The 23,881-nt window shown below is 59.1% G+C and overlaps 1 protein-coding gene across 2 annotated transcripts; it reads left to right on the forward strand.

The window, feature by feature from the left end:
- Positions 1-239: 239 nt before the first annotated feature.
- On the forward strand, positions 240-22,799 carry MPZL1 (myelin protein zero like 1). 2 transcript variants are annotated; one of them, XM_029080885.2, is made up of 6 exons: positions 240-361; positions 9,645-9,811; positions 12,112-12,325; positions 14,289-14,433; positions 16,791-16,896; positions 21,531-22,799. In XM_029080885.2, exons 1-6 carry the CDS (start codon positions 289-291, stop codon positions 21,630-21,632), a joined length of 807 nt encoding a protein of 268 aa, XP_028936718.1. In that variant the 5' UTR covers positions 240-288; the 3' UTR covers positions 21,633-22,799. The 2 variants fall into 2 exon arrangements, with proteins under 2 accessions (XP_028936718.1, XP_028936719.1); XM_029080886.2 differs by lacking the exon at positions 16,791-16,896 and having other exon boundaries at positions 241-361; positions 21,531-21,651.
- Positions 22,800-23,881: the final 1,082 nt, after the last annotated feature.

Here is a 23,881-nt window from a genome sequence, read left to right on the forward strand (position 1 = left end):
GAGACAGACGACAGAGTCCAAAAGGGGTGGGCGGTTAAGTAACGGGTCCCGGCCAATCAGCGGCATCGCTTTCCCCCCCCCCCGAGCGGGCGGGGGTGAAAGGGGGCGGGGCTTGGCGGCCGGAGGTGTGAGGTGACGATGATGGACGTCCCGACGGGCCAATGGGGTGTGGAGGACGGGGAGGACCGGCCAATGCGGTGCGCGCGGGGGTCCGGGGGGGCGGTTAACGGCGGGGCGGGGTCGGTGAGGCGGTCGGGCCGTTGAGTCGGGGTGCGGGGCGGCGAGGAGATGGCCGTGGCGGCCGCGGCTCGCCGGCGATGGCGGTGGCTTCGAGGCGTCCTGGCGGCGGCGCTGGGGCTCGGTGAGCGCGGGGCCCGCCTTCCCTCCCCTCCCCCACCGCCCGGCCGACGCCTGGGGTCTGGGCCTGGCGGGGGCGCGGGGGGGGGGAGGCTCGCGTGCATGCGTGGGGGGGGGGTCTTTAATAATAATAATAATTATTATTATTATGGTACTTGTTAAACCCTTACTTCTGTGCCGAGCACTGTTCTAAGCGCTGGGGTAGACGCAGGGCAATCACATTGTCCCCACGTGGGGTCCACATTTTCTTTAATCATGGTATTCGCTAATGGTTTTCGTTAAGCGCTTACTATGGGCCGAGCACTGTTCTGAGCGCTGGGGGACACGGGGTAAATCAGGGTGTCCCACGTGGGCTCCACTTTTTTTTTAATCATGGTGTTCGCTAATGGTTTTCCTTAGGCGCTTACTATGGGCCGAGCACTGTTCTGAGCGCTGGGGTAGGCACAGGGCAATCGGATTGTCCCCACGTGGGCTCCACTTCTCTTTTAATCATGGCACTTGTTAATGGTACTTGTTAAGCGCTTACTATGGGCCGAGCACTGTTCTGAGCGCCGGGGTAGACACAGGCTAATTCATTCATTCAGTAGTATTTATTGAGCGCTCACTAGGTGCAGATTGTGCATAATCGGATTGTCCCACCTGGGGCCCACGTTTTTTTTTAAATCATGGCACTTATTAATGGTACTTGTTAAGCGCTTACTATGGGCCGAGCACTGTTTTAAGCCCTGGGGTAGACACAGGCTAATTCATTCATTCAGTAGTGTTTATTGAGCGCTCACTAGGTGCAGATTGTGCATAATCGGAGTGTCCCACCTGGGGCCCACAGTTTTTTAAATCATGGCATTTGTTAATGGTATTTGTTAAGCGCTTACTATGTGCCGAGCACTGTTCTGAGCGCCGGGGTAGACACAGGCTAATTCATTCATTCAATAGTATTTATTGAGCGCTCACTAGGTGCAGATTGTGCATAATCGGATGGTCCCACCTGGGGCCCACATTTTTTTTAAATCATGGCACTTATTAATGGTACTTGTTAAGCGCTTACTATGGGCCGAGCACTGTTCTAAGCGCTGGGGCAGACACGGTAATTCATTCAATAGTATTTATTGAGTGCTTACTATGTGCAGATTGTGCATAATCAGATTGTCCCACCTGGGGCTCGCATTTCCTTTGTTAATTTGTTAATGGTATTTAAGCGCTTACTATGTGCCGAGCACCGTTCTAAGCGCTGGGGTAGATCCAGGGTAATCAAATTGGCCCACGTGGGGCTCACATTTTTTAAATTATGGTATTCGTTAATGGTACTTCTGTTGCCGAATTGTACATTCCAAGCGCTCGGTACAGTGCTTTGCACACAGTAAGAGTTCAATAAATACTATTAAATGAATGAATATTTGTTAAAGCGCTTACTATGTGCTGAACGCTGTTCTAAGCGCCGGGGTAGACACAGGGCGATCAGATTGTCCGACGTGGGGCTCCACATTTTTTTTTATCACGGCATTTGTTAATGGTATTCGTTAAACGCTTACTATGGGTTGAGCACTGTTTAAGCGCTGGGGTACGTACAGGGTAATCAGATTGTTCCACGTGGGGCTCCCCATTTTTACAGAGGAGGGAACCGAGGCCCAGAGAAATGAAGCGACCTGCCCAAGGTCACGCAGCAGACGAGTGGCGGAGCCGGGGTTAGAACCCGTGACCTCCGACTCCCAAGCCCGGACTCTTCCCCCTGAGCCAGTCAGTCCAGAGTATTTACTGGGCGCTGACAGTGTGCAGAACACTGCACTGAGCGCTTGGGAGGGTCCCGTCGAACAACAGGGACTCAGTGACCTCATCTGTAAAACGGGGTCCAAGACTGTGAGCCCCACGTGGGGCAACCTGATGACCTCGTATCTACCCCAGCGCCTAGGACGGGGCTTGACACGTAGTAAGCGCTTTGCAAATAGCATCATTAGGGTTCACAAACAACGAGAGTGAGGGGATTGTAGGCCGGAGGCAGGATGTGGGTGGGAGACGGGTGGCGAGATCGAGGTCCTTCGAGAAGGTTGGCATTAGGGGAGTGAAGGGTGTGGGTTGGGTTGGCGTGGGAGAGTGAGCTAGGTGAGGTAGGAGGAGGCAAGGGGATTGAGGGTTTTAAAGCCAAGGGTGAGGAGTTTCTGCTCTTGAGAAACGGGGAGACGTGGCCTGAACGTTTTTGTTGAAAAATGACCGAAGTATGGACCGGAGACGGGAGGGACAGGAGGCGGGGAGGTCAGCAAGGAGGCCGATCCGGGAATCAAGGCGAGAGGAGTGACTGGATTAACGTCGTAGCGGTTTGGATGGAGAGGAGAGGGAAGATTTTAGCCACGTTGTGAAGGTGGGACCGACGGGCTTTACTGATGCATTGAATATGTGGGTTGGGATGAGGGAGAGGAGTCAAGGACAACGCCGAGGTTATGGGCCTGCGAGACAGGAAGGATGGTGGTGGCGTCTGCAGGGATTGGAAAGTCGGGGAGGATAGGGTGCGGGAGGGAAGGTAAAGATTTCCATTTCCGACATGTTAAGTCTGAGGTGACGGCGGGACATTCATTCATTCAATAGTATTTATTGAGCGCTTACTATGTGCAGAGCACTGTACTAAGCGCTTGGGATGAACAAGTCGGCAACAGATAGAGACGGTCCCTGCCGTTTGACGGGCTTACAGTCTAATCGGGGGAGACGGACAGACGAGAACAATGGCAGTAAACAGCGTCAAGGGGAAGAACATCTCGTAAAAACCGATGGCAACTAAATAGAATCAAGGCGATGTACAATTCATTAACAAAATAAATAGGGTAACGAAAATATATACAGTTGAGCGGACGGGTACAGTGCTGTGGGGATGGGAAGGGAGAGGTGGAGGAGCAGAGGGAAAAGGGGAAAATGAGGCTTTAGCTGCGGAGAGGTAAAGGGGGGATGGCGGAGGGAGTAGAGGGGGAAGAGGAGCTCAGTCTGGGAAGGCCTCTTGGAGGAGGTGATTTTTAAGTAAGGTTTTGAAGAGGGAAAGAGAATCAGTTTGGCGGAGGTGAGGAGGGAGGGCGTTCCGGGACCGCGGGAGGACGTGACCCGGGGGTCGACGGCGGGATAGGCGAGACCGAGGGACGGCGAGGAGGTGGGCGGCGGAGGAGCGGAGCGTGCGGGGTGGGCGGTAGAAAGAGAGAAGGGAGGAGAGGTAGGAAGGGGCAAGGTGATGGAGAGCCTCGAAGCCTAGAGTGAGGAGTTTTTGTTTGGAGCGGAGGTCGATAGGCAACCACCGGAGTTGTTTAAGAAGGGGAGTGACATGCCCAGATCGTTTCTGCGGGAAGATGAGCCGGGCAGCGGAGTGAAGAATAGACCGGAGCGGGGCGAGAGAGGAGGAAGGGAGGTCAGAGAGAAGGCCGACACGGTAGTCTAGCCGGGATATGACGAGAGCCCGTAATAGTAAGGTAGCCATTTGGGTGGAGAGGAAAGGGCGGATCTTGGCGATATCGTAGAGGTGAAACCGGCAGGTCTCGGTAACGGATAGGATGTGTGGGGTGAACGAGAGGGACGAGTCAAGGATGACACCGAGATCGCGGGCCTGCGGGACGGGAAGGATGGTCGTGCCATCCACGGTGATGGAGAAGTCTGGGAGCGGACCGGGCTTGGGAGGGAAGATGAGGAGCTCAGTCTCGCTCATGTTGAGTTTTAGGTGGCGGGCAGACATCCAGGTGGAGACGTCCCGGAGGCAGGAGGAGATGCGAGCCCGAAGGGAGGGGGAGAGGACAGGGGCGGAGATGTAGATCTGCGTGTCAGCTGCGTAGAGATGGTAGTCAAAGCCGTGAGAGCGAATGAGTTCACCGAGGGAGTGAGTGTAAATGGAGAACAGAAGAGGGCCAAGAACTGACCCTTCCGAGTAGAGATGCGTGGAAGGCACGAGGAGATGCGAGACCGCGGAGGGGGAGAGAGATCAGGGCCGGGGAGGCGGCTTGGGGAATCGTCCGCATAGAGGAGGTAGTTGAAGCCATGGGAACGAATGAGTTCCCCGAGGGAGTTGGCGCCGGCGGAGACTCCAAGGGGACCCCCACATTTAGGGGGTGGGAGGCAGAGGCGGAGGCTGTGAAGGAGAGAGCGAGCCGCCGGGGAGAGGGGACCGAGTCAGCGAAGCCAAGGTTGGATAACGTTTCCAGGAGAAGGGGGTGGTCGACAGTGGCGGAGACGGCTGAGGAGCCGAGGGGGATTAGGATGGAGTAGAGGCCACCCGAGTCTGGGGTGGGGGGCCGGGGACCCCTTCGGCCCAAGACCCCGCCTCGTCTGGGGTCGGGGGCCGAGCACCCTGCTGCTGGTGAGCTCTGCCACTTGTCAGCTGTGCGACCGTGGGCAAGTCACTTCACTTCTCTGTGCCTCAGTTCCCTCATCTGTAAAATGAGGATTAAGACTGTGAGCCTCATGTGGGGCAATCTGATTACCCTGTATCTACCCCAGGGCTCTGCCCATAGTAAGCGCTTAACAAATACCAACATTTTTATTTTTTCCCCAGCCTTGGGGTACCTTACGGTCTCCAGGGAAACCTTTGAGGTGTTCAGTCGGCCCGGGTGGTGGCGGTGGGGCCGTTGTGTGTGTTATCTGCCAGGCCGGAAGGGCACCGGGACACCTCTCCCCACGACACTCACCCCCTTGAGGGTCGTCGCTGCTGGGAAGAGTAATAATAATAATAATAACGTTGGTGTGTCTGGGGCAGGCAGAGGCGAAAATCAGACTATCTGCACCCCTTATTCACCCCTCCCATCAGCCCCGTAGCACTTACGTATAGATCCGTAATTGAAATTGGGACTGATGTCTGTCTGCACTTGGTCTCTCTGGTTGTGGGCAGGGAAGGCGCCCGCCAATTTTGTCGTCCGGTACTCTCCCCAGCGCTTATTACAGTGCTCTGCACATCGTAAGCTCCCAATAAATACCACTGATTAGATTGTACTCTCCCCAGCTCTGCGGTGGGCCAGGGTGGGACGCTTGATCTAGTCACCCCCAGGGAAGCCAGGCAGGGATTTTGATGATAGCACAATCCTTCTCCCTGGATTTTCAGCTCTCCGGGAGGCGTGGGTGTGGCCGCCAACCGGGATCCACTGGGAGTTTTTACCTTGGGATGGGATAATTAGCTCTCCAGCCGTTGGTGTGTGGTTTCAGGAGTGTTGTTAAATGGAATCAGAGTCGCTGCATCAGCAGCAGCAGCCTAACCGGGACACTCTGTTAATAATGATAATTATGATATTGGTTCAGCGCTTACTCTGTGCCAGGCACTGTACTGTGCGCCGGGGTGGATACAGGCAAATCGGGTTGGTCACAGCCCCCTGTCCCGTGTGGGGCTCGCGGTGTCAATCTCCCTTTTACAGATGAGGTGACTGAGGCAAGGCGAAGTAAAGTGACTTGCCCGAGGTCACACAGCAGACGAGTGGTGGAGCTGACATCGGAACCCACGACCCTCTGACTCCCAGGCCCGGGCTCTGTAATAATGTTGGTATTTGTTAAGCGCTTACTATGTGCCGAGCACTGTTCTAGGGCTGGGGGAGATACAGGGTAATCAGGTCGTCCCACGTGAAGCTCACAGTCTTAACCCCCATTTTACAGATGAGGTAACCGAAGCACCGAGAGGTCAAGTGACTTGCCCAAAGTCGCACAGCTGACAGGTCTCGGAGCCGGGATTGGAACCCTTGACTTCTGACTCCTAAGCCCTTGCTCTTTCCACTGAGCCACGCTTCTTCTCTGTCCGCTAAGGGCATCACATAACTTCTCCGTGCCTCAGTTACTTTATCTGTAAAATGGGAATGAAGACTGTGAGCCCCACATGGGACAACCTGATCACTTTGTATCCCCCCAGCGCTTAGAACAGCGCTTCGCACATAGTAAGTGTTTAACAAATACTATCATCATTATTATTATTATTATTACCGTGCCAAATATACCCAGCATTGGGGCGATGCAAGATAATCAGGTCAGGACACAGTCCCCGGCCCCACCAGGGTGCACGTAGGAGGGAAAATAAAAATCCCTATTTTACAGATGAGGAAACTGAGGCCCAGGGAAGTGAAAAGTGACTCGTCTAAGATCTCCCAGCAAATGAGCGGGCTGGGTTAGAACCCAGGTCCTCATTCAAACATATATTTTGAGCACTTGAATGTGCGCAAGGCACTGCCCCTTGGAAGAGCAACAGACAGACACATTCCTGCCCACAGTGAGCTCACAATCTAGAGGGAGAGACGGACGTTAAGGCTCTCGGGCCGAAGATTTACTCTTAAGAAGACTGGCAATCGGTCCTGATGATAGAGTAGTAGAAATCACTTGTCTTTCAGTGACCCTTCCATCACGATATCGGAAGATCAGATAGAGTTTTGTTTCCCTCTTCACCGTCAGCTCCCCGTGGGCAGGGAACATATCTACCTACGCTGTTGTGCTGATCTTTCCCAACCTTTTCGTAAGCACTCTGCCCACAGGGCTCAGTAATTTATTTAGCGATAATCGCTAATTGAGAAATACAGTCGTATAGCGTATAAACACGGTCGATAGATCGAAGGAGACAGAACGGGTGACGTACCGTTCGTACAGCATTCGCATCAGCACAGAGAGTGAAATGTGGTCATTGCTGGAGCTTTTTGCCTTTGAATGATTTGGTTTTCGCTTTTCATGGGAGGTTCTGGCTGCCGTTGTAATGCTGGGGCTATTAGAAGCGTGTGCACGTGTGTCTTTGTGTGTGGGCAATGATAAGGTTATCACAAGCCAGGATTCAATTCGAACTGTTGCCGTTCTGGGAGGTCACGCGCTCCCGGCTTTAATCCCCGTTTTACAGCCGAGGGAATGGAGGCACAGAGAAGTGAAGTGACTTGCCCAGAGTTAGAGAGGCAGCGTGGCTCAGTGGAAAGAGCACGGGCTTGGGAGTCAGAGGTCATAAGTTCGAATCCCGGCTCCGCCACTTGGCAGCTGTGTGACTGTGGGCAAGTCACTTCACTTCTCTGGGCCTCGGTTCCCTCATCTGTAAAATGGGGATTAACTGTGAGCCTCACGTGGGACAACCCGATTCCCCTGTGTCTACCCCAGCGCTTAGAACAGTGCTTGGCACATAGTAAGCGCTTAACAAATACCAACATTATTATTATTATTAGAGTCACACGGCAGGCAAGTGGCGGAGGCGGGGTTAGAACCCAGGTCTTTCCGACTCCCAAGCCCGGCCCCTACCCGCCGGGCCACGCTACCTCCCAACTCCGTGCCTCTCCCGTCCCGGGACAAGATTCTAGCGGCTCCTGGGTACAGGGGCCGCCCGGGGCGAAGGACACTAGGTTGCTCCTGTCCGGGCTTTCCCTTTCCCCATCAGGTAAGGCTATCGAGAATCACAAAGGATGGCTTCCTGAAATGAAACGGTCAACCCGGTCAACCCGGTCAACCCCTCGCTTTGTCCTAGGACTAGGGCGAAACGCCCCAGGGCCGCTTTCCTGCCCTCCCACGCCCTCACCGAAGGGCCTCAGTTTATTTCCCTTCTGAAAGGGGAAATTGTGCCGAAGCTTGGCCTGCAAAGAATAATCCATTGTTTCTTAGAATAATAAACCACCCCCCATCGGCAGAAAATCCTGGCTGTCGGCTCCCTCGAACCGGCGCCCGGGAGTCCCCCCCGTGTGCCGCGGTGGCCGGAGAAGTAGGGCAGAGACTTGCAGGTCTCCTCAGATTCGGTCTGAATTTGAGTGCGGGGAGGGGAAGGGTAACTCCTTCCTCCTCCTGCTCTCAGTCCAAGAACACTATTGATTGGTGACTTTCGGATCCCGCGGTAGCAGCCAGGCCCGATCCACCAAAACCGCCCCCTGAGAGGCGACCTTGGCAGTAAAAACGAGCGAGCCCGGAAACACCCAAATGTCGTCCGCCACCAGAGGCAGCGGGAACGGGATTCAGGGGACCGAACGTTTTGCCGGACGGGAAGATCGCCCCCGCCCTCTGCGAGCCCTCTATGTAGATAGCAGAGAGGGGAGATCTAGTCCTTGCTCAAGAAGAAATAAATACTATTTTTCTGTATCCTCCCTTGGAGTAAGAGGAGAACGAGACAACAAGACGTTTCATTTAAAAGTGTTTGTAGATATGGCAGGCGGAGGGAGGACGGGGAGGGGAAATTCCAGCTGGATTCAGGAGCATCTCGCGGTTAATAACGATGGCGTTCATTAATCGCTTACTGCCTGCTGAGCGCTGGGGTGGATACGGTGTAATCCGATCAGGATCCCTCTCCCACCTGGGTCTTCAAGGAGAGGAAGCGGGCATTTTATCCCCAGTCTAACGATGAGGAAACAGAGGCCCGGAGGAGTTAAGCGACTTACCCAAGATCAGACGGCCGGTCCCGGGAGGAGCCGGGACTTTGGCTCCCAAGCCGGTGCTCTTTCCACCGGGCCACACTCCCTCTCGGTGATGTCTATTCAGCGCTTATTGTGGGCGGGACACTGTACTAAACGCTTGGGAGAGGACAGCACGGCAGTCGGTAGACGCGTTCCCGGTCCAGTGGGAGCTTACGGTACAGCTTAAACGAGCCTCTTTAAGATAGGCTCTGCCAGAGTTTGGTTCATCGTTTGTTCCCGGTATAGAGTTCCTAGTGTGCGGCACCCCGTAGACGCTCAGTAGATACTCTTGATCGTCGACTGATTGCCCAGTAAGGAGCCACGTATCAGGCAGCCTCTCCGTGTTTTCAGTCCTTGAGCGGGGGTTTTGTTTGTCTTTTTTTTTTATGGTATTTGCGAAGCGCTGATTGTGTGTCACACACCGTGTAATGATAACAATAATAATGTTGGCATTCGTTAAGCACTTACTATGTGCAGAGCACTGTTTTTAGCGCTGGGGCAGATACAGGGTAATCAGGTTGTCCCACGTGAGCCTCACGGTCTTAATCCCCATTTTACAGATGAGGTGACTGAGGCACAGAGTGTAAGCGCCGGGGTCGCTACAAGCTAAGCAGGTCGGATCCGGTCCCCGCCCCACACGGGGCTCACGATCTAACCTGGGGGGAGAACGGGTATCGAATCTCCATTTCACAGATGAGGAAACTGATGACTTGCCCAGGGTCACGCTGAAGGCGGATCCGGGATTAGAACCCGGGTCCTCTGACTCCCGGGCCCGGCCTCTTTTCACCAGGCCTCCCAGTGGGAAACGGACGCGGGTTGATCGCCCCAGGGTGAATTCTTTCTTCTCTTTGCCAATCGGTCGGTCGGGTCCCGTCTCGGTTGGAGCCGGGGCAGGTGGGTCCAGCGAGGCCTCGCGGACCTGTCCATTTTTACCCTCCTGTGCCTTGCCAGGAACCACCCGGGTGTTGGCGTTGGAAGTGTTCACCCCGGCGGAGGTCTTCGCGGCCAACGGCACGCAGGTGAAGCTCGAGTGCACCTTCAAATCTGAAAATGTGGTCACCAACTCCACCTCGTTCTCCTGGAGCTTCCTGGCAGAGGGCCAGCACTACCCCGTGTCGGTAAGGACGTGGTGCCCCGGGTCGCCGCGTCTTCCCCGGGACGGGCGGCTGAAGGGGATTCCAGCCGGATCCCAGGGCCATCTCGAAGTTAATAACGATGGCATCTATTAAGCGCCAACTGTGCGCTGAGCGCTGGGGCGGATACAACGCAATCCGATCAGGGTCCCTGACCCACCCGGGCCTCCGAGTCTAAGAGGGAGGGGAAGCTGGCTTTTGATCCCCATTCCGATGATGGGGAAACGGAGGCCCAGAGAAGTTAAGTGACTCGGCCAAGATCACACAGCCGGTCGGGGCGGAGCCGGGATCCGAACGCGGGTTTTTCGGCTCGCACGTCCGTCTTTCGGACCGGCGCCGGCCGATCTTCTGCGGGGCTGGGGTAGGGGGGTGGTGCCTGGGGAACCGTGCCCCCGAAGAGAGGGATTGCCGGGAAAGAAGCCACCGAACCTCCTCGTCCGGGCAGAGGGCAGGTTTACCCTCTGGGCCCTGGTCCCGGCCCTTTTTCCCTCGAGGATAGACCGGGTCTGCGGTTCTCGGTGCACCCAGCTGGCATAGGCCGCCCCTGAGACGGAGGTAGGATCCATTAGCGTGGCTCTCCCTCCTCCCACCCGCCCCTGCCCCCACCGACTCCCCGGGGCGCGGCCGGTCCGGGAAGCGGAAGAATGGGATCCAGGGTGACGCGGCACCTTCTGCGCAAAGAGGGCCCGGACGTCGGGGGCGTGGGAGGGGACGGGACGGGGGCGGGGGATGTCTCGCTCATAGGAAGGGGCAGCCGTCCACGAGGGGGTCCCGGCAGTAGCCACGGCCCGAGCATCTCTGTAAATCTCTGATCCGTGTGGGATCTCTCCCGCCGGCCCCGGCGAGCCTCGAGGCCCGGGAGCCGTCGGGTCCTCAATCAGGAGACGAGGCCTAGCCCGTCAAGCCTTCTGACGCTGTTCCGGGCATCCCCTTGGGACGTTGCCCCCAAACCGGAGGCATGCCCCCGAGCCTTCCGGCCACCGCTCATCTCAGGTAGATGTTGCCGAGGGTTGGCGGGGCTCCAGAAGGGAGGAAGAGGTGAGTCCTTCTCTCTGGAGGGGGGCTCTCATTTGGTTTCCTCATTGCCGCCCCCTCCCCCTGAGGACATTGAGCTTGGGAGGGGCTGAGGATGTGGAACCTTTTCCTTCCCCAACCCCCAGCGGGCATGGGAACGTGTGTGTTCCCTCAGATGCTCGTGGGTAATGATAAGAATTATTAAAAAGGGTATTTCTTAAGCACTTACTGTGTGCCAGGCGCTGTACTAAGTGCCGGGATGGATGCAAACAGATCAGGTCGGACACAGTCCCCTTCCCACACGGGGCTCACGTTCTTCATCCCCATTTTATAGATGAGGTAACCGAGGCACAGAGAAGTGAAATGCCTTGCCCAAGGCCCCACGGCAGACAAGTGGCAGAGCTGGGATTAGAGCCCATGACCCTCAGACTCCCGGGGCCGGGCTCCATCCGCTAGGCCACACTGTTTTGGGTAGAATTCCGGAGAGAACCAGGTCCCGTAGTCACACCCGAACTCTCATCCGTCCGCCAGTGAAGACCAGGGGCGTGTGAAACTCTGGGTGACATCTATCTAAGGAGCGGAAGCGAGGTATCCCTTTGATTTGGGGTCCTCCCCACCCCCCCGCCCCAAATTCTCTATGGAGGCGTTTGTGTTCTCAAAACAGTGTGGCATTCAGTTGTCCTTCCCGGCCGGAAGGGTTCATGCCCCTCCCAGAAGTACCTAACTCACCACCGGGACGTGACTCGAAGCCCCATCCTCTCCCTCCTCCCCGCCCATTGCCTCCGTGACCTCGGTGGGTGACGAGTAGGAGGAGGTGAGGTTTCCGCCGGCTAGCTCAGCCTCCCGGAGCCGCTGGTGTTTCTCCGATCACCGTGACAGTTAAACAACAAAGGGAGCCGACCCCTGCCCACAGCGGGCTCACTTGTCTGCCGTGTGACCTCGGGCAAGTCGCTTCCCGTCTCTGGGCCTCGGTGACCTCATCTGGAAAATGAGGATCAAGACTAGGAGCCCCGTGTCGGGACAGGGACCGAGCCCGACCCGATCGGCATGTGTCGACCCCGGCGCTTAGTACATCGCCCGGCACATTAAGGGCCTAACAGATGCTATTAAAAACATAAAAAGCGGGACGGGGGCGACTTCGGGGCCGGGAAGGGACGGTCCGGTATTGTCCCGGAAGCTTGGGAGAACCTGCCCCATCTCGGCTGGGGCGAAGCACCGGTGTGTTGAGAACGTCTCTCGTTTACTTCTTCTCCCCCGCCGTCCGATGGTAGTTTTTCCACTACTCCCAAGAGAAGGTGTACCTGGGGGATTACCCCCTCTTCGCGGGCAGGGTCACCTGGGCCGGCAACATCAACAAGAACGACCTGTCCATCAACATAAAGAAAGTCCAGTTCAAGCACAACGGCACCTACATCTGCGATGCCAAGAACCCGCCCGACATCGTGTCCCAGCCGGGCCACATCCGGCTCCTCGTGGTGAAGAAAGGTAAAGGGATTTCCCCGGAGAGCCGGGGCTCTGGCAAGCCTTGCTCGCCCTTCGGGACGGAGAACCTCTCCGATCCCGTTCTCTTCCCTTCTGGAGTGATTTGGGGACCGTCTCCCCTGCTAGACTGTAGGCTGACTCGGGCCCCAGGATGACGATGATAATAATAATGATGCTGGTATTTGTTAAGTGCCTACTGTGAGCCCAGCATCGATTAAGCGCTGGGGAAGATACGAGGCAATCAGGCTGTCCCAGGTGGGGCTCACGGGCTTAATCCCCATTTTTAAAGATGAGGTAACTGTGGCACAGAGAAGTTGAGTGGCTTGCCCAAGGTCACGTAGCAGACGAGAGGCAGAGCTGGGATTAGAACCCCTCCGCCTCCCAGGCCTGTGCCTTATCTACTAAGCCACGCTGATTTGATGATAGTAATAACAATATTATGGTATCGGTTAAGCGCTCACTATGTGCCAAGCACTATTCTAAGCGCTGGGGTGGAAATGAGGTCATCAGGTTGTCCCAGGTGGGGCTCACTGTCTTAGTCCCCATTTTTGCAGATGCGGAAACTGAGGCACAGAGAAGTAAAGTGACTTGCCCAAGGTCACACAGACGTGGTGGAGCCGGGATTAGAACCCGGTCCGCTGACTCCCAAGCCCGGACTCTTTCTACTAAGCCATGCTGGTGTGTGTGTGTGAGAGAGAAAGAGAGAAATAGAAATTAGATTAGAGTACAAAAATAAAGTAAAAGTTCCTAGCCCTCTCCCTCCCTATCTCTCCCCATAGGTGTCAAAACATTTCTACCTTTTTTTTTTTTTTTTTTTTTTAGAGAAACAGCATGGCTCCGTGGAAAGAGCCCAGGCTTGGGAGTCAGAGGTCATGGGTTCTAGTCCTGGCTCTGCCGCTTGTCAGCCGTGTGACTTTGGGCAGGTCACTTCACTTCCCTGGGCCTTGGTTACCTCACCTGGGAAATGGGGATTAAGACTGTGAGCCCCATATGGGACAACATGATGACCTTGTACCCCCCGCCCCAGCGCTTAATTTGGCACATAGTAAGCACTTAACAAATGCTATCATTAGCAGTATTTTTATTATTATTATTAATGGCATTTGTTAATCAGTGGTATTTATTGAGTGCTTCCTATGTGCAGATCACTGTTCTGAGTGCTTGGGTGAGTACAGTACAAGAGAATAAGCAGACACGTTCCCTGCCCGTAATGAGCTTCCAGTCTAGAGGGGGAGACGGACATTAATTAGGCCCTTACTATGTGCCAGGCACTGTTCTAAGCACTGGGGTAGAAAATCAGATTGGATACAGTTCATGTCCCACATGGGACTCCCGGTCTTAATCCCCATTTTACAGATGAGGTAACGGAGGCTCAGAGAAATGAAGTGACTTGCCCAAGGTCACAGAGCCGGGACTAGAACCCGGGTCCTTCTGACTCTCAGGGCCGGACTCTATCCACTAGGCCATGCTGCCTTGTCCCATCTCACTTCCCAGTTCAGAGGACCCCAGCGGCGCAGGGAGAGGCTGGGGGAACTGGTGCCAGGGTGGCTTTCCCCCTCCCCTCCCGCCCTACGGGTCTGGGCACCCCCTCCCCATCGCCGTCTCGGACCTCGCCACACTGAACAGAGGGGCCGGTTTTTCATTTTGAGCCCGGGGGCGACAAACAGGCAGGAGTCTGGGTAGGGGCCGGGCTTCAGGGAGCGCGTAGGCCGGAGAGCCACCGTTTGGGATCCCCCCGTCCCCCGACCGGAAACCTGAGGGTCGGGTCCGAGGCCCGTGGGGAGCCGTCGGGGGCCGTGGCGACCCAGACGGGGGCTGCTGGGGTAGCCTCCTCCCCCGTCGGAGCTGGAGGTCCCCGGGCCTCCCGGGGAAGGGGAGATCCAGGCCGGTGGGGGCGGCCCAGCCCGCCGTCTCCCCTCCCTCCGCGCGTCTGAAAGGTGCGTCCTGCTCTGTCCCTGCCCTCCAGAGAACCTGCCCGAGAAGCAGAAGAACTTCCCCATCTGGGAGGTGGTGGGCATAGTGACCGCCGTGGTCCTGGGCTTCACGCTGCTCATCGTGACCGTCCTGGCCGTCTGCTCCCACAAGAGGAACAATAAGAGAGATTACACCGGGTAAGAGCCAGGGCCGAAACGCTCGGACCCGGGAGGGCGGCGGCGGATTCCCCCCCGGGGCTTCCGGACTGGGACGTGGCGGTGTTGCCCTCGGGATGCCGGAGCGGTGTGTTGGTTCGCCCCCCAGACCGAAACCCCACCGGTGGCTTCGGAGTTAGGCCCGCCGTGCGGCCGTCTGACTTCTCGGCCCAGAGACGCCTCTGGCCCTCCGGCGGTAGCGCGGTTAGACTCTCGTGGGACCCGGGAGCGCCGGTGGGCCAAAGTCGTGCCGTTCGAGTACCGCAAGTTCGGTCGCCTCGGGTCTGCCCCCCTTGGAGTGCTCTCCCCTAACCGGACGCTCTCTCCCCTCGTCCGAACCCCGTCCCCCGCTCCCTAACTAAAGACCGGGTGGGGGGGGGGGGGGCATCGAACTGCCGATTCCGGGTCTGGGAGATGCTAAGGATTGGCGCGGAAAAGGAAGAGAAGGTAGGATTTCCTCTTCCTGGCTTCTTCGGTCTGGGATGTTTTTTAATCACCTTCAACGCCGCCAGACCCGAGCTCGAGAGTCAGTATCTAACGGAAGGATCTCTTCTCCCCTTTCCATCCTTGTCCCCCCTCCCTCCACACTCCAGCTGAAGCGCTAGTGAATGTGGTTGCCCTTTAGAATCCACCCGGTAAGGCCGGCGACCGTGTGTGTCCGCAAGAGTTTGGCGTGACAAGAGTGACCGTCTTCCCGTTAACCGCATGGGTCTTGCACTAATCTCCGCAGGGGGACGGCGGCCAGGCTGGGCCCGGGAAGGCCACGCCAAGCTCCTCGGGGCGGGACGGGCGTCGTGGGAGTCCCGGCGGCCCTAATGGTTCTCGCCGCGGGGCGGGAGGGCGGGAGGCGAGTTCCCGGCCCCCAGAACCGACCCTGCACGGCACCGGGAGTGGGCGCGTCTCTGCTGACTTCTGCTTTTTCTCCCCACCGACCCTTCCGCCGGAGCGCACCGGGATCACATCCTTCTCTATCCTCCACGTCTTACAGAGCCACTGAGTAGCCCGGCGGAATGAGACCGTTACAGGCCTGGGTCTCTTCTACCACTCCCACTAGACTCCATGGTAACTAATCGCTGCGGCCCCGGCCGCCCCATGTGTCTCGACCCGTCTCCTTCGCCCCCGCTTCCTCGCGCCCGCTCGCTACTAACCGGCTAGCTCCGAGCTCACCCGACGCAACTGTGGTCCGTGCCCAATTCGCTGCTTTCGAAGGGGCCGGGGCGCCCCGGAGAGCATACTCGAGGAGACCCGGCTTGGATTTGGCGGGGGGCTCGGCGGGGGGGGCAGCGCCCGAGGAGTCCCGACGGCTCAGCGGAAGGGGCTCGGCGGTGTTCAGAGCCCCGTCGATTGTGTCGTTTCCTTATTTTCATCCCCTGGCCCGTTCTCCCTCGCGAGACGGTTGGGATCTTCCGGAGGGCGTTTTCCGGGGCTGGGGGAGGCGAGGGGAAACGTGAGCTCCCTAAAATAGGATTCTTACTGAGGAGGAGACCCCTCTAACGGTGAGGCACGTTCATCTCCCCGTCCTCCGTTCCCTTTATCCCGACCTCTGCGGAGCGTCGTCGGGCTGTTTGAAAGTCAGCGTGTGCGTCCTCCAAACCACCGCGCTCAGGACCTCCAACGGCTCAGCTTCTTGGGAGGGGCCTCCGTGTGTTTTTTCCCCATTTTTCGTTTTTGTTTTTTTTTCCTGAAGTCATTGTCATCGTTCGTGGTCTCCTATGTTTCCTGTGTGTCGGCCCCGGTACCGGGTGGGGGCGTGGGGGGTCGGGCCGCTGGGGCAAAGCGAGACGGAGAAGGCCGCAGTAAAGGGGATGAGGCGGGCGGGGAAGAGACCGAGATTCGCGGATGTCGCTTTTGAGGCGGGCAGGATGCGGGCGGAAGAAGGGGGAGGCAGCTGGTCACCGCGGGGGGCCTGTCACCGTCGGGCTCCTCGGATGGTTCTGGAGGCCTCGCCCGGCCCCCTCAACCCAGGAACCGGCAGAGAGGTTTGCGGAAGGAAGGCCCGGGCCGTCGTGGCAGAAAGCTGGAGATTCACCGCGCCCGGCGGAGGCGGGGGAATGGGCCGGGCCTTCCGGTCTCAGGAATCTGAGGGTGTGGGCCAGGTAGAAGGGGCCTGAGGGCTTAGAGAGAGAGCATGCGAGAGTGTGGACATATGCCCGAGGGCTTTGGGATTGTGTGTGTTATGTATAGTGGTCTCACTGTCTGCGATTCCATTGTCCAACTGTTTTTGTTTCGCACGTCTGCCGCTTCACTGTGCCATCACTTGTACTTTTTTGTTTCCATTTATTTTAATTTTTGGGCCATCCTCTGAACACACTGTCCACCACACTCTTCCACCTCGCCAGCCGCAGCACCTCAGAGAGTTTGATGTCACCGGTTAAGCAGGCTCCGCGGAAATCTCCCTCCGACACAGAGGGGCTAGTAAACAGCCTGCCCGCTGGATCGCACCAGGTAACAGGTCTTCGCTTGCAGCTTTGCGCTTGACGCTGTTCTTTCGAGACCCCCGCCCCCCTCCCCGACCCGTCCCCCCGGCGAGGAGGAGACGGAGCCGCGGGCTGGGACGGTCTAGGTGGAGGGAGACGGGGCGCGTTTCGGAGCAAGAGGGGCGGGAAGGACCGGCCGGCAGCGGGCACGTTTCCCGGAATCCCCATTCACGGCCCGGGAACTCCCGCGGCCCAGTTGGAACCCTGAGGATTGGCTCGTGCCGGTGGCGGGGACCTTTTTCTTTTTGTAAGATTCGCCTCTCCTCGGAGACGATTTGGAAAACTCCGAATCGCTCTCCAGATGTGCCTGCTCGACGTGCTTGCCGACTCAGTCGGTCGATCGTATTTGAGCGCTCACTGCGTGCAGAGCACTGTACTGAGCTCTCAGGAGGGGACAGTAGAACAGTAGAGAGGGCCCATTCCCTGCCCACATCGGGCTGCCTGTCTGAAAGGGGAGACAGACATTAATAGAAATAAATCAATGACAGATATGGGTATAAGTGCCGTGGGGTCTTACGAATAAAGGGAGCAAGTCAGGGTGACGCAGAAGGGAGTGGGAGGGGAGGAAAGGAGGGCTCGGTCAGGGAAGGCCTTTTGGAGGAGATGAGCATTCGGTAAATAGGTTAAGTAAGTTAAAATACCCACGGTGGTGGGGGGTGGTGGAACACAACTGGGTGGTAAAGACACCCTGGGTTGTTTGAAGGAAACGAACAAGCTGAGAGAGAGAGAGGTCAGAGGAAGATAGGAAATGCGAAGCGTTCCGGGAAGTGGAGAAGAAAGCGTCTTGAGCTCTCTTATGGATAAGCTCACTCCCATGTGCCCGTCTTTGGGGCGCGATGCCAACTGCTAGGGCATTTGGGACCTGGGAGAAAATCCTCCCTAAAAGGCTCACCGGAGCTCTGCCCGAAGTCTCGGGAAATGTTGGCGGGGGTTCCTAATAGGAAATGTACAGACTTTCCCATTTATAAAATGGGTCGAGTAGGCCTCTGGAGCCCGTTCTCTTGTCTTGGGAGGCCCGCTAACGGAACACTCTGTGGGCCACAGAGGGCGGGTGAGATGGCTTCGTTCCCTTCGTTTCCTTCCGTCGGGTTAGCGTCTGAGGACCCACCAAGCGTGGAGGGTGTGGGAAGACCCAGGCCGACGCCCCTGCCCCCCAGGAGGATCAAACCCCATCGAGCATGAATCGGAGAGGGTGGGATCCAGAGCCAGAGCATTTGAATCGTCACGATTTGGGTGTGAGCGATGATATGATAATTGCGGTGTTGGGAAGCGCTTACTGTGTACCAGACACTGTACTGAGTGCTGAGGTAGAGAGAAGATAATCAGGTCTCCCCCCGAGGGCTCACAGCCTGAGTAGGAGGGAGACCAGCGACCATTCAGCCGGAGAAATCTCGGTCCGAGGGCTTGCCCGGGGAACGCCGCCAAGCCCGTGGAGCTCGGGGCCGTTGTCCCCGGAGCCGCCCGAGACTCGCTGAGGTTTGGCAGCGAGTGGGTCCGGGCCTCGTGAGGAGGAGCCGCCTCCCGCCAACTCCGGGAGAATAAAAGGGCCGGGATTACGTGAGAAGGCCCAGCTCCGCTTTAAGACAGGACGTTATCTTTCGGAAAACTTTTCCTCGAGGGGGCACGGAACCGGAGTTTCCCTCCTCACCCAAGGTATGAAATGCTTCCCTTAACATCAGCCCCTCTAAACCCAGGCACCTTATGCAGGCCTGGCTCTCCAGATCGACCCTAGGGATGATGGCGAAGATCAGTGCCGTGGTGTTGAATCACACCCCCTCCCTCCCCCCCCCCCACACCTAAGGGGGGCAGGAATGAAGTCTGTGGTGATGGGAAGTCTCCAGTGGAATTCCACCTGTCTGATCGTTCCCAAGTCTGGACTCGTATGGCAGTCGATGGCTCTGCGCCCAGATGGAATATTTACTCTAATTTGCGGATTGACTGACGGGAAGCCTCCAGCACTCCAAATGGCTTTTGTCTCGCACTAAGCAGCAGCAGCGGGGCCCAGTGATTAAAACCTGTGCCCGGGAGTCAGGAGGACCTGGGTTCTCATCCCGGCTCCGCCACTTGTCTGTTGGGTGACTTTGGACAAGTCACTTCACTTCTCTGGGCCCTCAGTTCCCTTGTCGGTAAAAATGGAGATTAAGACCGTGAGCCCTATGTGGAACGGGGACCGCGCCCAAATTGATTTGCTTGTATCCGCACCGGTGCTTAGAACAGTGCCTGGCACTTAAATACTATTATTATTATTATTATCTTGTATCTACCCCAGTGGATGAGGTAGATACAAGGTTATCAGGTCGGGCGCCATTCCTGACCCACGTGAGGCTCACAGCCTCAGTCCCCGTTTTACAGATGAGGTCACCGAGGCACAGAGAAGTGAAGCGATTTGCCCGAGGTCACACATATTAGAACCCAGGTCCTCTGACCCCCAGACCTGTGCTCTTTCCATTCGGCCACACTGCTTCAGAAAGCTGTTGACGCTGTTTATCGCCATCGTTCTCGTCTGTCCGTCTCCCCCGATCAGACCGTAAGCCCGTCAAACGGCAGGGACCGTCTCTATCTGTTGCCGACTTGTTCATCCCGAGCGCTTAGTACAGTGCTCTGCACATAGTAAGCGCTCAATAAATAAATACTATTGAATGAAAGCTCAACCTGGCGGGCGGGCGGACTTCGCCGGAAGGCAGGCTCGGGATCGGAGAGGCCCCGGGCGGGGCGGGTGTCTTGGCCCCGCAAGGGCCGAGCTGTCTGTGCTCACGGCGAGGAAGGGAGCACCGGTCACTTGATGATTTTTCCAGTCTGTCTCCCATGTGAATGAGCTCTCGCCGCCCGTAGCGTCTTTGCCGAAAGCCAAGGACAGCTCAAGCGGTAGCCCCAAACGCCACAATATCACATGACTCCGTGGGACCTCTTCATTCCGAGGAGCCTGAGGCCTTTACGGAAAGTCCTCTCGGGGGGGGGGGGTCTCCGGAGGCAGGTTAATTAGCTCCACTGCATAGGTGTGTAAACTGAGGCAGAGTGCGATGTAAAATGCCCAAGGCCGCTGAGGTGGCAGGGACGGTTAGAACCCAGGACTCCTCGATCGTTCTCAGTTGCCCAATGTGTCCTAGGATCCGGACACGAACTAGGGCACGGCTGAAGCATAAAATGCATCAGTTGGAAAATACGAAGGGTTGGAATAGCTCCCATAAATGGGTCTGTGGTACCGAGGGTTGGTGACAGAAGGCCGAAGGGGAGACCGGTGCCGCTAGCGAAGGGGGGGCGCCGGGACCGGGGGGAGAGTGCTTTAGGGGCTCTCTTGAACAGTCACAGGGAGTCGTCGTCGGGTCTGAAAACAGCCCAGCTGACGGTCGGGCCCCAGCACCGTGGTGGCCGAGAGCGCGGCGGGAGTCTCGAGCAGAGCCCAGGCCCGGGTCAGGATCCGTAAGCCCGCGGCGGACGGACCGGGACCGCTCCTCTCCACCTTCCCCGCCGGTATCCGCGGATTCACTCGGCGGGGCCGAGAAGCCGCTGTTCTGTAACCCCGGAGCTGCGGGATCACCGCTCGGCGTAATGACTGGGATTTGTTAAGCGCTCCCGATGTGGAAGGCGCCGTACCGAGCCCTGGGGCAGATAGAAGATCATCGGGTCCCGCGTGGGGCTCACGGTCTTCGGAGGCGGGAGAACGGGGATTGGATCTCCGTTTTGCGGGTGAGGGAATCGAGGCCCAGAGAAGTGAAGCGACTCGCCCGCGGTCATATGACGAGTGAGTGGTAGAAACTCCCGGGCCTGTGCCGTTCCCACCGGGCCACGCTGCTTCTCTAGATGCTCTTCGCGCCGTAGGTGGTAGTTAGTAGCGGTGGTAGAGATGGGCTTTATGAAGCACCTACTGACTTGTGCCGGGAATAGAGAATAATAAGTGGCCCAGCCTCTCGTGGATTCTCCGGCCCATCAGGTGTCGGAGACGTAGGTGCCACGTTGGCGTTCCGGGTGCGGGGGTGGCCCTGGGAGGGGCGGGCTTCAAACAGCGGGCAAAAAGACCCCCATGCTGGGTCTCTCTGAACCCGAGCGACGTGGGCAGCCCCGATCCCGCGGCCGTGACGGGGTGGGGTTGGGCCCCGGGCGACCGGCTGCCCACGCCCTCCAGCCTCAACCCGGACGGTCTTCCCTTCGTGCTCCGGGGGCCCCCCGGGGGTCTCCCGTCTGACTCTAGCCACCCTCCCGCGGCGATCCCGGTTTGAGAACGGGGACCCCGTATCCCTCCGGCGGGATCGGGCGGGAGCGGCGCCGGGACCGTTTCTTGGACCGGGTCTGGGGAGGGTCCGTCGGAGCAGGCCGACGGTGGCGACGAGGAGCCTTCCGGGCCCCCTGGGGGGGGGGGGGGTTAGCGGGGGTGGCGGGAAGTGGGGGAGAGAGCCCGGGACAGGACGGGGTGACGCCGGGAGGGGCCGTCTTGTCGACGAAGCTTTGAGAGCGCGATCCCGGCCACTCCAACCAGGTCGGCGGAAACCACCGGGCCTCCCGGGCCCCGTCGGAGAGACGCTCCTCTCGGCCTCCCGAGGCGGGCCTTCCTCCCCGACCCTCGGCTCTCCCGGCCCTCTAACCGGCGTCTCCTTCCGCCCCCAGGGCCCAGTCATATACGCGCAGCTAGACCACTCCGGAGGCCAACACAGCAACAAGATCAACAAGTCAGAGTCGGTGGTGTACGCCGACATCCGGAAAAATTGAGAGCGCCTCCCTCCCCGCCCCTCTCCCCCACCGGACCCCCGAACCCGAGTTCCGGCTGGAATCGTTCCAAGAGAAGGGGACCCGGAAGACCACCCCGCGGCCTCGGAGACAGAAGCCGGGACCGACGCGGGGGCGATCCCCGTGGGCCGGAGGGTGATCCGTGTGTATGAATCGTATTTATAAATGTTCTATTTAACCCAAGCGTCGTTTAGAGGCCGGGGCTGCAAGTCGGGTGACGGGCACTCCGGTTGTAAGTCGTCGGGTCCGTGGGCGTCGGTCAGGCCGGTCGAGGGGCTCTTCCAACCGTCGGCCTCGGGACGCGGGTGGCTCCGTCTCCCCGGAGGGGCCGGGCGGATCGCGAGCTATCCGGACGGACGCGGCCCTCGTCTTCCCGAGGGCTCAAGCGGCTTTGGCGGCGGAGAAGGCCCGTGCCGGGCTCGGGTCCTCCCGGTGGAGACGAAACCCCGGCCGCCCACCGGGACCCGACCGGACTCTCCCGGCCCGTTTCCTCTGGAGGCCGGAGCCCCGGCCGTGCCGGCGAGGCGGCCGGGAGGGGCGGGGCGGCCGGGACGGACCCTCGGCGGACACCGGCGTTCTTTCCCTGAGCGCTTCGGGCTCCCGCTGGGGCTGTCGAGAGGCCGGGATGTGGGCGGCGGGGGCGGGGGCGCGGAGAGAGCGAGAAGGCCAAGCCGGGGGGCTGCGGGAGGCGTGACGGCGACTGGAGAGTCCAGGCCCCGTGCCACATCTTGCGGAGGGTGCACCCTGGGCGTGGGCTCCGAGACGCCCGCCCCGCCCTCCGGGCCCCCTCCTCCCATCCAGTCCCCCACCTCACCCGGGCTGGCATCCCGGCACTGACAGGAAGCGGCCCCTGGGAGCAGGGATGCTCGTTCCCCGGCCCCGGGGACCCCCCCCCCCCCGCCGGCCTGACCCCCGTCCGGGTCCACGCGGGCCTCAGTGGGGGTCGCCTTGGGGTTGGCCTTGGGCTTCACCCCGCCGAAAGCCCCAGAGACGTGCCCCACTCGAAGCCCCGCGCCTCGCGGGCCCCGGCACTGCGCCCGGCCGGGCAGGACCCCCGCCACCCAGGGGCCTCCCGGCATCTATTTCTTTTTCTTCTCCCACGTCAGGTGTACTCTGGAGAATATTTTAATACATCTTTTTTCCACCGCTGCTTCGTGTCCTGTGGTTATTTCGTAGCCAAGACAGAGGACCCGGGCGGGCCGGGCCAACCCGCCGCGTCTCGCCGGGGCCTCCCCTCCGGCGAGGTGCGGTGCCGGCGGGAGCCGGGCCCGGTCAGACCGGCGGCAGGCGCCGGGCTGCCCCGCTCAGACCTCGGGCTCCCAGCCGGTGGCATGGAGGCCGCCTCTCCCCCGGCGCTCGGTAGCCTCGAGGCTCCCAGACGGGCTCCTCACCTGCGGCACGTGGCCCCGCCGCCCACCTCCCCTCCCACCCGGTCCCGGTGGGCGCTGCGGACCAGGATTCCTCCAGCCCCCTCTCCCCTCCAGACGCAGCCCCGTGCCCGACCAGCTCTCGGGGGCTTGGGGCGAGGAGCGGGGCCGCAGGGAAGGACCGGCCGAGACCCGGTCCCCTCTGCCTTCCCCGTCCTTCCCGCGGGGCCCCGCCAGCCAGCCCTCCCGCTTCCGTCGGGCCACAGCCGCCCGGGGCAGGACGACCCGACCCTGGGGCCGGGGGATCGGGAGACCGGAATCGAGGCCACCTGTGGGGCGGGGGGAAGAGGGGGAACCTGGCGGAGAAACGCGACCTCTCCGGTCGGAGGAGGAGGAAGCCCCGGGACCCCGCCGCTTCCGGCGTCCCGTTTCCTCACGGCACGGGAAATGGGAACATACCACTGTGTCTCCTCGGCCGTGGGGGCTGACGGGCCGAGCACGGGCCGCGAGGCGGACGGGACCCGCCGAGCCGGGACCCCGAGCCGGGACCCGCAGAGGTGATGAAGCGGTCGGGGGCGGGCTGGGCCCCAGCGTCCCCAGATCATCACCCCCGGGCGGGGGACGGGGAAGAGACGGGAGCCGGGGAGTCGTGGCTTCAGCGTTTGGGATTGGGGTTTTTCCTCCCGGGGAGCCGGTCCCTGTTGCGGGGTGGGAGAGGGCGAGCACCGGATTCTCATTAACGCGGATCTAAATTGCCTGATTTGGGCGGGGATGATCGTCGATGGTATCTTTTCACTTCCTGCGGCGTGCGGGGTTCTGCGTTACAGGTTTGGGAGAGTACAACCGCGCGAGAACCTGTTGCTA

The sequence above is a fragment of the Ornithorhynchus anatinus genome, chromosome 16 (genome assembly GCF_004115215.2).
Source record: "Ornithorhynchus anatinus isolate Pmale09 chromosome 16, mOrnAna1.pri.v4, whole genome shotgun sequence".
Lineage (NCBI taxonomy): Eukaryota > Metazoa > Chordata > Mammalia > Monotremata > Ornithorhynchidae > Ornithorhynchus > Ornithorhynchus anatinus.

Bases quoted from the DNA above. Each gene is read 5' to 3' on its own strand.
- MPZL1 (XM_029080885.2), top strand. From the start codon at position 289: ATGGCCGTGGCGGCCGCGGCTCGCCGGCGATGGCGGTGGCTTCGAGGC. The intron at 9,812-12,111 runs GTAAGGACGTGG...GTCCGATGGTAG, and splicing joins GCCAGCACTACCCCGTGTCG to TTTTTCCACTACTCCCAAGA. The intron at 16,897-21,530 runs GTAACAGGTCTT...TTCCGCCCCCAG, and splicing joins TGCCCGCTGGATCGCACCAG to GGCCCAGTCATATACGCGCA.